This window comes from Procambarus clarkii, chromosome 48 (assembly GCF_040958095.1).
Source record: "Procambarus clarkii isolate CNS0578487 chromosome 48, FALCON_Pclarkii_2.0, whole genome shotgun sequence".
Lineage (NCBI taxonomy): Eukaryota > Metazoa > Arthropoda > Malacostraca > Decapoda > Cambaridae > Procambarus > Procambarus clarkii.
The window spans coordinates 21,161,130-21,174,144 of NC_091197.1; the positions used below are offsets into that span (position 1 = coordinate 21,161,130).

At 39.7% G+C, this 13,015-nt stretch overlaps 1 protein-coding gene across 3 annotated transcripts in view; it reads right to left on the minus strand.

The window, feature by feature from the left end:
- LOC123764809 (uncharacterized) overlaps positions 1-13,015 on the minus strand; it is a 430,287-nt gene that overhangs the window by 314,664 nt on the left and 102,608 nt on the right. For all 3 annotated transcript variants that reach the window (XM_069302648.1, XM_045752985.2, XM_045752984.2), the window contains exon 2: positions 313-457. In XM_069302648.1, coding sequence (XP_069158749.1) covers positions 313-409 — 97 coding nt within the window. In that variant the 5' untranslated portion in view covers positions 410-457. The remainder of the gene's footprint in view (positions 1-312; positions 458-13,015) is intronic.

Here is a 13,015-nt window from a genome sequence, read left to right on the forward strand (position 1 = left end):
TTAAGCTAAGATGAAAACATGCTTTCCTGAAGATGTCTTAGTTTTCTCTTGAAGAAAACGGTTGTTCACGGCAATATTTCTTATGCTAGCTGGGAGGATGTTGAACAACCGTGGACCTCTGGTTGTGCCTATGGCACCTCTGCTCTTCTGTGTACAGGAATCATATATTTGTGTTTATCTCTATGAGACTGTGATGTCTATGATTATTTCCACATTATTTGTGAAGATCAGTTCAAGAGTCTTATCCTTTATGGTTGGCTTCACTATCCTTAGTAGCACAAGTGTCTCCTTGTCGCAGCATGTATAACTTACCAAGAGCTTGTGCAGTTAAGGCTTCTGTAGGTGACGCTGGTGAAGCTGCCAGCAGCCCAACCATGGCGAAGCTCATCCACCACATTTTCCACCTCATCCTCTCACTCCACACCTGTCACAGTACTGCTCAACCACCTCAACCTTCCTGAAATTATTACAAAAATAAGGTTAACTTGAGAAATAGATCGTGATATGGTTTGCAATATCATAACATCATATGTAAATAATATTATCGATCCACAGGGTATTTTCGGTTTAATATATGAACCCAAACAAATATCGTGGGAGAGAGGTTAGATACATAATGGGGTTAGGCACTAGTCCTTAATGATCTTCAGGCTACGCATTTTACATTTGTGGTAAACTAGGGGCAAAAACCATCCCAGAATTAAGTCGACTCTCATACCAGGAAGGGTTGAAGGCCTCGGGGCTAACAGCACCGCTAACCAGACATGACAGGACTGGTGTCATCGAAACTTTTAAAACACTGAAGAATTAGGAGGATATTGATCAGGACACCTCTTTAAATGATCAGATGTAACACAAACAAGGAGCAACAGTGTCAAGCTTAACAAGCCACAACGAACGACAGAAAACAGGACATGCTTTTTCAGTCATAGGGGTAATAAAAACCATTGAAACGCCTACCAACAGAAGCCGTAAATGCCACAACATTGTTGCAATTCAAAAGCCAGCTGTATAATATCCTCACGACAAATGGGGTTGGGGGAGGGGACATTTGACAAACCACCGGCTTTCTGTTCTCATCGAGGACCCTAATGAGATGATGGTCCTAAGATAAATTCAGATAATACCCGGCACCCATCATTAGTGGATGTCGATGAAAAGGGGATAATCGTGTCCCTGCACTATCTACTACAGGCAAACGTTGCATGTACAGAGCAAGAGTTTTAAAATCTGTACTGTGAGATTACTGACTTACGGGCTATTCATGCCCGTGCCGCCTTCAGGGTGGCTTAATCTTTATCAATCAATCAATCGGCTACTGCCTTACACAGATATTACCCAACATGATAGTAGGGAAGGGGGAGACCTTCGACAAGCCACCGGCATCCTGTTCTCGTCGAGGTCAATAGTTGTTATTGTTTTAGATTCAGCTGCTCAGAACAAAAAATTCCAAGTAGCACGGGCTATGGTGAGCCCGTAAGTGGAGGCTGTATGGAGCTATTATCAGTATCAATAGCTGATACTAGAGATGTGGGAATGGACGGGGGTCTTCATGGTGGTTATCAACCTCGGAGGGCTGGCTGTACCAGGTTAAGGAGCTGGTGGGTTAGTGTAGACCTGGAGGTCTTACGTTTTTTCTTTGCCTGAGACTGGCTGAGCCGTGCTGCTGTCGTTGGAGTTTGGTGAGATGGCCTCCACGAGGAGGTTTTGTAGGCCAACACATATGATGTTATCTAAGTGTTAGTGGCCCCTCAGGTAAATTCAGGTAAATAATGACGCAGACAAGGCAGAGAAAGCTGCATGTAACAGACACGAAATCAACTAGTTGCTAGATAATTAAAGTACCGCTATCTCTTGTTATTTTATTAATTTATATACAAGAAGGTACAATGGGTTGTGGAAGTATGCATGTGGGTGATTAAGAGGAACATTCAGTCACTAACATTCACAGCGCTTCGGACAGATCCTAACGCTAAAGAAGGGGGAATAGTCAATATCGAATAAAAAAACAATGATAGGAACAAAGTAACAGAATTTGAATTCACATAATTACTAAATCAGCGTAAAGTGTTGATAAGATCAATTATACTGATGACGTTGCATCTCTAGCTTGTGAGTAGCACAAGGTGGGATACAATGATGATGAAACTGATGATACAATGATGATGTACCTCATTGCTCTATTTTTTGATAATGTATTGGTTGGACAAATTTGTAATTCATTCGGGAGCGAGTCCTATAATAATAATTCATTGTGTCGGAGGACAGGCAGCCAGAATGTATTCATACACATTAAAAATAGCAAGAAATTGGTTGACATTTTGGGGGTAAGGTAGGTTACAGAGAGTTTATTGTGTAGTTCTACTCATAAACTGGTTGAGAGAGGTACAGCCTTTGACATGATTGGGAAGGTCATTCCACATTCTGAGTCCCTTCATTTGCAGAGCATTTCTAGTTTGGTCAAGGCGCACTTTTGGAATATCAAATAGGTATTTGTTTCTGGTGTGAGGGAACCCATGTGCCCATGGGTTGTTACAACCTTCTAGGAAGCGTTTAAGGTCAGGATTGGCATTACAGTTCAGATGTTTTAAATAAATACAGTACACTTGAGAGGATGTGCAGTGACTTAATATCTATATTCAAAGATTTAAGTAAGGGTACCGATTGCTGTCAGGGGCCAGAGTTTACTGTTCTAATAGCAGATTTGTGTTGAGTAATTAGAGGACGTAAATGATTTTGTGTAATAGAACCCCAAGCACAAATACCATAGTTGAGATAAGGATAGATGAGAGAGTAATAGAGCGTTACCAAGGAAGTGGAAGGTACAATATCTGATCTTAGAATGCCAACAGAAACATGACTATATTTCCGTTGAAGACATTACCAGAGGTACATCGCTAGTTGGGATTAGAGGTGACATGGTCAGGCAGTGAAGCAGAATAAGAGGACTGTACCCAGGACAGCAGCCATTACGGGCTATTTATGCCCGTGCCACCCCTTGGATGGCTTAATCTTCATCAATCACTCAGATAACAGCCAAAGTTACAGTCCCGCTCCTGTGTCAGGTAAGTTCAGTACGGGCTCGCCATAGCCCGTGCTACTTGCAACTTTTTGTTCCAAGTAACTGAATCTTAAACAACAATAACAAGGATAGCAGCCTCATTAGACATTGAGATGTAAGTCTCATCCTAGTCACACACACACACACACACACCTTGATAAAACACTCAGGAGAGTGCGAAAGACTTGGTGTAAATTCCTTACATAAATTTCATAAATAGACAAGTGTGGATTTTTATCCTAAAATAATAATAATAATTTATTCACAAGAAGGTACACTGGGTTGTGAGATTACATAAGACTGGTATTTTTACGTTCTTACAAAGCCACTAAGATGCCTTTGTCATCTTGCCACAGAGATATTAGAAAGAATTTTTTCAGTGTCAGAGTGGTTGACAAATGGAATGCATTAGGAAGTGATGTGGTGGAGGCTGACTCCATACACACTTTCAAATGTAGATATGATAGAGCCCAGTAGGCTCAGGAACATGTACACCAGTTGATTGACAGTTGAGAGGCGGGACCAAAGAGCCAGAACTCAACGCCCGCAAGCACAACCAGGTAAATACAACTAGGTAAGTACTAACACGCATAGCGTTTCAATCAGGTCCTTAATCTAACATATCAAGTAAAATGGAAAGGTACATTGTAGCAAGGTTTAATATCACCAAATAACTATACTATAAACTGTCAGAGGTGATTACACTGGTGAAGGTATATGTCTTAAATACTAATATTGGGGAAGTGGGTAGTACAAGATACTGTGTGAGTTTGACACACAAGGTAGGAAACTATGAGGATGAAACTGTCATAGGTACTTTTTGGTTTTACTTTTGAATAAGGTTGGACAATTTTTAATTCACCAAGGAATGAATTCCATAGGCTGGGTCCTTTTATTTGCATGGAGTGTTTTCATAAATTTAGTTTGACTCTGGGGATATCAAAGAGATATTTATTTCTGGTGTGATGCTCATGGGTTCTATTCCACCTATCAAGGAAAAGTTACAGATCAAGATTAGCATTTAGGAACAAGGTTTTTTACATAAAAACCGCACATGAGAATGTGTGGATTGAGTGAATGTTTAGCATGTTAAGGGACTTAAAGCAGAGGGGTTGTGTGTTGTCTGAAGACAGAGTTTGTTATAGTTCTCATAGCAGATTTTTGCTGAGTGATGATAGGCTCGAGGTAATTTCCAGTGGTTGAACCCCATGTACAGATACCGTATGTAAGATAGGGATAAATTGGCGCATAGCATAATGACAGGAGAGCAGAGTGGGGAACATAATATCTGATTTTAGAGTGTATACCGACCGTTTTTGAGACTTTTTTGGCTATGTGTTGTATGTGGATGCTGAAGTTCAGTCTCTTGTCTACGTACAGGCCAAGGAACTTTCCATCATTTGTATTGCTGTTGTTAACATTATCTATCTGAAGTTGAATTTGATTTGATGATTTACTACTATATAAAATTGTGTAGGTCTTTTCTATGTTTAGTGTGAGTGTCCACTACCACACACAGCACAGATTTATTGGATGACATCCATGAGTGGACTATTTTTTAATGAATTATTTACAATATTATTTAGTGTGTGGGGGTTGGGGTCAGAATAGATGAAGGTAATAACATCAGCAAATAACATAGGTTAAAGAATGTTAGAAGCATTTGGCAGATCATTGATGTATATAAGAAATAGGAGAGGTCGTAAGATGCTGCCCTGTGGCACTCATACTGTTAATGGTAGAGTGGGGGAGATTGTTTTTGATGGCTACATATTGGTGTCTGTCACTGAGATAGGAACGAATATAGTTCAGAGCAAGGCCTCGAATACCATAGTGGTGAAGTTTAAGTAAGAGGTAGTTATGGTTTACAGTATCAAAGGCCTTTCTCAGATCAATGATGAGGCCAATTGTGAACCCATTTTTGTCAAGGGCTGAGTAGATTATATTAAGCAGACTAATAATGGCATCAATGGTACTCTTTTGGAAACGGAAGCCAAACTGACAGAGACTTAATATGTAAGTTTTACAAAGTAGAAATAGAGCTGTTTGTAAATATTTTTTTTTCAAATATTTTTAAAAGCATAGATAGGTTCTTTCATTAGTATGCACCCCATACCCATCACGTGGGCGGTGGTGGAAAGGGTTACAGACTCACATAATGGATTTAGGAACTGTACCCCCCCCCCCCCAAGCTCATTTAGCTAAGCAAGTGGCAATCTTTTGAAGCTAGTTACACATTTGTTAATGTTACATCACATGTACATATATATATAATCATTTACACAAATACATATACATATCAATAATCTTTTTATAGCACAAGTGATTCAACAAGAGGCTCACAAGTCACTATATAAGGCACTTTACATCTATGGCGAGTCTTACGAGCTATTCATGCCCGTGCCATCTTTTGGGTGGCTTAATCTTTATCAATCAATATGGTGAGTCACACAGTTACTAGTCTTGCTCCACATCCACCCAACTGGGCGGCAGCTTCACAGTCATGCATGCAGTACCTACAGTAAGCAAATTTTGGATGCTTTGCCAAGATTCCTGGCAGAACATCATTATGAATGAAGTACTTACACATTTCTTGGACTTCATTGATGGTGTTATCTCTGAAGTCTACGATTTTTTCACATTCCATTATATAATAACACAAGGTATGCGAATAGTTCTGCTGACAGAGTTTACATTTAGTCAAGTCTACATCAGCAGATGCACAGACTTCCAGAGGTACTGTAGCTGAGCCTAAGCTATTTTCTACCATGTTCCCCCCTTTTTTATCTTTTATTTTTTTCTTTCAACGCAATTTATACTTTAAGCTCAATTACTTTTAAGTTTTAGTAAGTGTTTTTTCCCCGCCTCACCTTGCCCGAAACGCTATGCGTACTAGTGGCTTTAGGTATTGTATGTACTATCTCTATCTATAAATCAATCAGAATGTTTGTAACTCTGCATCTATGTATGTACTTTCCCAAAATAAAATATTATTATTATTATTATTATTATTATTATTATTATTATTATTATTATTATTATTATTATTATTATTATTATTATTATTATTATTATTATTATAATCCTAACAGTGGTAACGTCTAGAAGTCTACGTAGATTTGACATTGGTCTTTAAATGTTAATGTTAGCTGTCTCGCCTCCTTTAAGAAACTTGCGTTTACTTTGACTCGGATAATGTCAAAGATATTTATTTCTGGTGTAATGTTCATGGTTCAATTGCATCCAACTAGTTTCAAAACAGTATTAAAATCTAGAAATAAGGTTTTGTAAGTGTAACTGGCACAAGAGAATGTGTGGAATGAGTGTATGTTTGGCTTGTTTAAGAAATCAAGCAGCGGAGATGTGTATTGTCTGAAGAAAGAATATGCAAGAATATGCTATAGTTCTGATTTTTTACTTGGTTATTATGGGCTGGAGCTAGTTTGCAGTGGTTGAACCCTATGCACAGATATTATAAGTTAGCTAGTGATAGATAAGCGAGTAGTAGTGTAGTGGAAGAGGAACAGAGTGGGGAACATAATATCTGATTTTTGAGAGTATACCAAGAGTTCTAGATAAACAAAAATTTGCTATGTGATGTATGTTGGAGCTGAAGTCAACTCTTTTGTTTTCTATACATAGACCAAGGAGCTTTCCCTCAACTTTATTATAACTGTTTAAACCATTTAAAGACTTATCTGATTCTAAAAAAAAATCAGTAAATCTTTTCTACGTCGAGAGTGATTTGACATTGATAAGTAGTCTTTTGTAACACGTTACTTACTGTATTATGAAAAGTGATTGGGTTGGGATTGTACAAAGCTGAAGGAAGTATCGTCAGTAAATAGTTTAAGGTTTAAGAACGGGTTAAATATATATATATATATATATACGAGGCGGGGGGGGGGGAAACCAGGCGTTGAACAGGTCTGTCTCTTGTCTCTCTCTCAGCATAGGTATGGTGTCCACTACAACCCACGTCATGGGTATGGTGTCCACTACCACCCACGGGATGGGTGTGGTGTCCACTACCATCCACGTCATGGGTATGGTGTTCACTACCACCCACGGCATTAGTATGGTGTCCACTACCCCCCACGGCCTTAGTATGGTGTCCACTACCACCCACACCATGGGTATTGTGTCCACTACCTCTCACAGCATGGGGTATGGTGTCCATTACCACTCACAGCATGGGGTATGGTGTCCACTACCACTCACAGCATGGGGTATGGTGTCCACTACCACTCACAGCATGGGTATTGTGTTCACTTACCACTCACAGCATGGGGTATTATATCCATTACCACTCACAACATGGGGTATGGTGTCCACTACCCCCACGGCCTTAGTATGGTATCCACTACCACTCACAGCATGGGGCATTGTGTCCACTGTCACTTACAGCATGGGGTATGATGTCCACTACCACTCACAGCATAGGTATGGTGTCCACTACCACTCACAGCATTGGTATGGTGTCCACTACCACTCACATCATTGGTATGGTGTCCACTATATCTTACAACATTGGTAAGGTATTAACTACCACTCACAGCATGGGTATGGTGTCCACTACCACTCACAGCATTGGTATGGAGTCCACTACCACTCAACATTGGTATGGTGTCCACTACCACTCAACATTGGTATGGTGTCCACTACCACTCAACATTGGTATCGTGTCCACTACCACTCACAGCATGGGGTATGGTGTCCACTACCACTCACAGTATGGGGTATGGTGTCCACTACCACTCACAATATTGGTATGGTGTCCAATACCACTCATAACATGGGTGTGGTGTCCTCTACCACTCACAGCATGTGTATGGTTTCCACTTCCTCTCACAGCATGGGGTATGGTGTCCACTACCACTCACAGCATGGGTATGATGTCCACTACCCCTTACAACATTGGTATGGTGTCCACTACCACTCACAGCATGGGGTATGGTGTCCACTACCACTCACAACATTGGTATGGTATTAACTACCTCTCACAGCATGGGTATGGTGTCAACTACCACTCACAGGTTGGGTATAGTGCCCAATACCACTCACAGCATAGGTATGGTGTTGGTGTCCACTACCGCTCACAGCATGGGTGAGTGAATCGAGTCCAAGCTCAGTTAAAAGTTCTATACCTCAGGGTACAGTCTTTGCACCACTGCTTTTCCTTATGCTCATATCAGATATAAATAAAAATACAAGTCACAGCTTCGTATCATCATTTGCAGATGACACAAAAATCAGCATGAAAATTACCTCGGCTGAAGACATTGAAAAACTACAAGTAGATATAAATAACGTTTTCGACTGGGCAACGGAAAATAACATGATGTTTAACAGTGATAAATTCAAGGAGCTCAGGTACGGTAAAAATGAGGACCTTAAACATAATACAGGGTACAAAACACAATCAAATGTGCCCATAATAGGAAAGTAACATGTAAAGGATTTGGGAATAATGATGTCTTACGACCTAACGTTTAGGGAGCATAACCAAGAAAATATTGCGTCAGCCAGAAAAATATGGTATGGATTACGAGAACTTTCAAATCCAGGGATCCCATCACAATGGCTGTACTATACAAATCTCTTGTACTGTCCTGTCTTGAGTACTGCTTAGTACTCACTTCCCCCCTTCAGAGCAGGAGAGATTGCTGAAATAGAGGGAATACAAAGAACATATGCGGCATACATAGACGCAATAAAGCACCTAAATTATTGTGATCGTCTCAAAACTCTCCAAATGTATTCACTAGAAAGAAGACGAGAGAGATATCAAATAATATACACGTGGACGATACTGGAGGGCCAAGTACCAAATCTGCACAGTAAAATAACAACATACTTGAGTGAACGATATGGAAGAAAATGCAGAATAGAATAAGTGAAGAGCAGAGGTGCCATAGGCACAATCAGAGAACACTTTATAAACATCAGAGGTCCGCGGTTGTTCAACATCCTCCCAGCAAGCATAAGAAATATTGCCGGAACAACCGTGGACATGTTCAAGAGAAAACTTGATCATTTTCTCCAAGGAGTGCCGGACTAACCAGGCTGTGGTGGATATGTGGGCCTGCGTGCCGCTGCAAGCAACAGCCTGGTGGACCAAACTCTCACAAGTTAAGCCTGGCTTGGGAAGTAGAACTCCTAGAATCCCATCAACCAGGTATCAACCAACCAGGTATGGTGCCCACTACTTGCAAGGATGGGAATGGGGTTCATAATAAATTAACTAAAAAGAATAGAGAGGTAGCTCAGTTACAGGTATGATGGGTGTGCTTGTAGAGATCAGCAACTCCGCCCAACAATGCCTTTCCACCATCAGTACTTTATAATCAGATTCAGATTCAGATTCTTTATTTAGGTAAAGGTACATCCATTGAGTTACATACATAATGATAGATTTAAAGATCGAGATAGTACATACAATACCTAAATCCACTAGTACGCATAGCGTCTCGGGCAAGGTGGGGGGGGGGACACTTAGACTAAAACTTAGTAATTGAGCTTAAAGTATAAATTGCATTGAAAAAAATAATAAAAGGGGGGGGGGAATAACAAAGCAGAGAATAGCAATTATACAAGTTAGCCAACAAACAGCATTGATTACAATAATAACACATGGGTTGACATTTAGGGGTAAGGTAGGTTACATGGAATTTATTAGGTAGTTTTTAGTTTTTATCTTAAACTGGTTGAGAGAGGTACAGTCTTTGACATGATTGGGAAGGTCATTCCACATTATGGGTCCTTCGATTTGTAGAGCATTTCTAGTTTGATTTAGCCGTACTCTTGGGATATCAAATAGGTATTTGTTTCTTGTCATTTCCATTTTATTTCTGGTAGGCATTTTTCAATCATTTCTATCATTTACATTGAAAACTGTGTGCATGTTTTATGTTTGTGTGGCATAATATAAATACGTTTTGCGCTGAGTTTTAAGTTTCAACTTCGGGTTCGGGGAAGCAGAAATGCCGCACATGCAAGCTGTGTGCATAAGAATGGACGAATGTGTGAGGAGTCAGCTACAACAACCCCACACACAGCTGCGCGGAGGGTTGTAAACATCCTGGTGGTGGTGAAGGGCGCAGGCGCACGGCCAGGGGGCACCCGTCAACGGTCTCTTTGTTCCCCTCGTGGCCGGGGTAGGGAAAGCTATAGAGGGCGGCCGTGACTCCGGTTTGTATGTTATTATTAACAAGCTCGGCTACACAACACTGTTTAGTTTATTATATAAGCCCAAACCTATCCTGTGGGTGGTATAGTGGACCCAAAGTACTCATCCTTTGAGTGGTAGTGGATCCCATCCCCACCCTGAGGCTGTTAATGTACCCCCACCCATCCTGCAAATGGTAATGGACGTTTATCAGATCTCTAACCCTGACCATGGAGGACAGAAGAAAATGTACATATGCTGGTTAGCATTTTAAATATGTGGCCACGTTTGTGGTAGAAAAATAATAATAATAATAATAAGGAGAAAGGCCGCTGAGGCGGCCTTTCTCCTTATTTCTCCTTCTCCTTCTCCTTCTCCTTCTCAACCTGTCCTCTTAAAAAGAATGTCGCTTTTGGCCGTTTGCCCGTATGGCCGAATTTGGACATAATTTGAAAATGAAAAAAAAATGAAAATAAATTTGATATTTTTTTTTCAACAACAGTAAGTTAAGGGTCCTCTGATAGGTTAGGTGGGCAGGAAATTCTCATAAAGTTTCAAAACGTTATGAAAAACGATAATTTAAAGTGTCCTCTTATAACCTCTGCGCGTACGCCGGGCGACTCAAATAGAAAACGGAACAGAACGTCACTTTTGTGAGTCGATTTCATTTCAAATTACGTCCAAATTTGGCCATAGTGCGCATATGACGTTGTTTTTAAGAGGACGGGTTGGCCTCAGAGCAGTGCAATCCCCCCATGCTAGACACTTCCTCCTGGCAGTACCCATGTCGGCAATGGGCATACGTCTAGATCCAGAATTCCTTCGTGTAGCAGTGGCCCTCTGCCTTGGTGCCCCAATTCACACTGAATACAAGTGTATTTGCAATAGGGTGGAAGCAGACCAATATGGGTTGCATTGCAAAAGCACAAACGGCTGGCATGCAAGACACAACGAGGTCAATGATGTCATCAAGAGGAGCCTCGTCTCAGCTCAGTGCCCAGCAGAGAGAGAACCTCGCATCCTAGGGGACTAAAACCCGAATGACCCAGCACTTCACACTGAAGTCATCACTATACATCCTTGGAAAAGAGGCAAACAGTTGGTGTGGGACTACACATGTGTATCCACCCTGGCTGACACCTATGTACACTTCGGTGCTGATCAAGCAGGTGGGGCGGCTAACCACAGGGAAACCGCAAAATCACTCAAGTACTGGCTACTGGAAGGTCAATACACCTTTGTTCCCATAGCGTCTGAGATGCATGGCCCTTGGAGTAAGAGTGTCTTGGGATTTCTCAAGAAATTGGGCTCCAGGCTCATTGACGTCACCAGAGACCCAAGGGCTGCCAGTTTTTTGTTTCACCACCTCATCGTGGCGATCCAGAGGGACAATGCCTGCTGCATCCTCGGTTCCCGTCCAGAAGCAGAGGAGCTTCAAGAGATCCATAACCTTTGACCACTTTTTGTATCAACCAATGTATATCTTGTAACCTTCAAATACACAATAAAGCATAATAACATTATATATATATATATATATATATATATATATATATATATATACATATATATATATATATATATATATATATATGTATATATATATACATATATATATATATATATATATATATATATATATATATATATATATATATATATATATATATATATATATATATATATATATGTCGTACCTAGTAGCCAGAATGCACTTCTCAGCCTACTATTCAAGGCCCGATTTGCCTAATAAGCCAAGTTTTCATGAATTAATTGTTTTTCGAGTACCTAACCTACCTAACCTAACCTAACCTAGCTTTTTCTGCTACCTAACCTAACCTAACCTATAAAGATAGATTAGGTTAGGTTAGGTAGGGTTGGTTAGGTTCGTTCATATATCTACGTTAATTTTAACTCCAATAAAACAAAATTGACCTCATACATAATGAAATGGGTAGCTTTATCATTTCATAAGAAAAAAATTAGAGAAAATATATTAATTCAGGAAAACTTGGCTTAATAGGCAAATAGGGCCTTGCATAGTAGGCCGAGAAGTGCGTTCTGGCTACTAGGTACGACATATATATATATATATATATATTTAATCCCAGAATTCCTACCTCTCTTATGGCTTTGAAGTATAGCGTAGTGGATACAGCATGCAACTGCCACCTTGTTGGCCAGTGTTCGAGTCTCCTGGTGGGTTGAGTGTCTAAAAAGTTATATATATATATATATATATATATATATATATGTCGTTTTATTATATATATGTTTTATATATATATGTCGTTTATTTTGCTATCACTGTAACTTACTTGTCTTAGCGTAACTTTTCATTTGCCAGTGATTATTCATGTTATTTTGTTTGTTGACTTATCCTGCATTTTATGAAATTACCTTTATTCATGTCTTGTTTTCTAGAGTAATTAAAATTTCATATATATATATATATATATATATATATATATATATATATATATATATATATATATATATATATATATATATATATATATATATATATATATATATATATATATATATTTTCTGAAGAACTCTGTAGGGTAAGGCAGATCCTAGTCAACAACGGCTTCTCCAATGGTTTCGTTGAAGACATCATAAGAAGGAAGGTGAAACGCCATGCAACCTCTTAAGAGACAACTAACACAACACCTATACCCCCCTATTAGACTATTTTACAGGAACTTCTTTTCCACAGCTCATAAAACGGAGGAAAGGGTCCTGAAAGATATTGTTAATAGAAACGTTATCCCTACAGACAA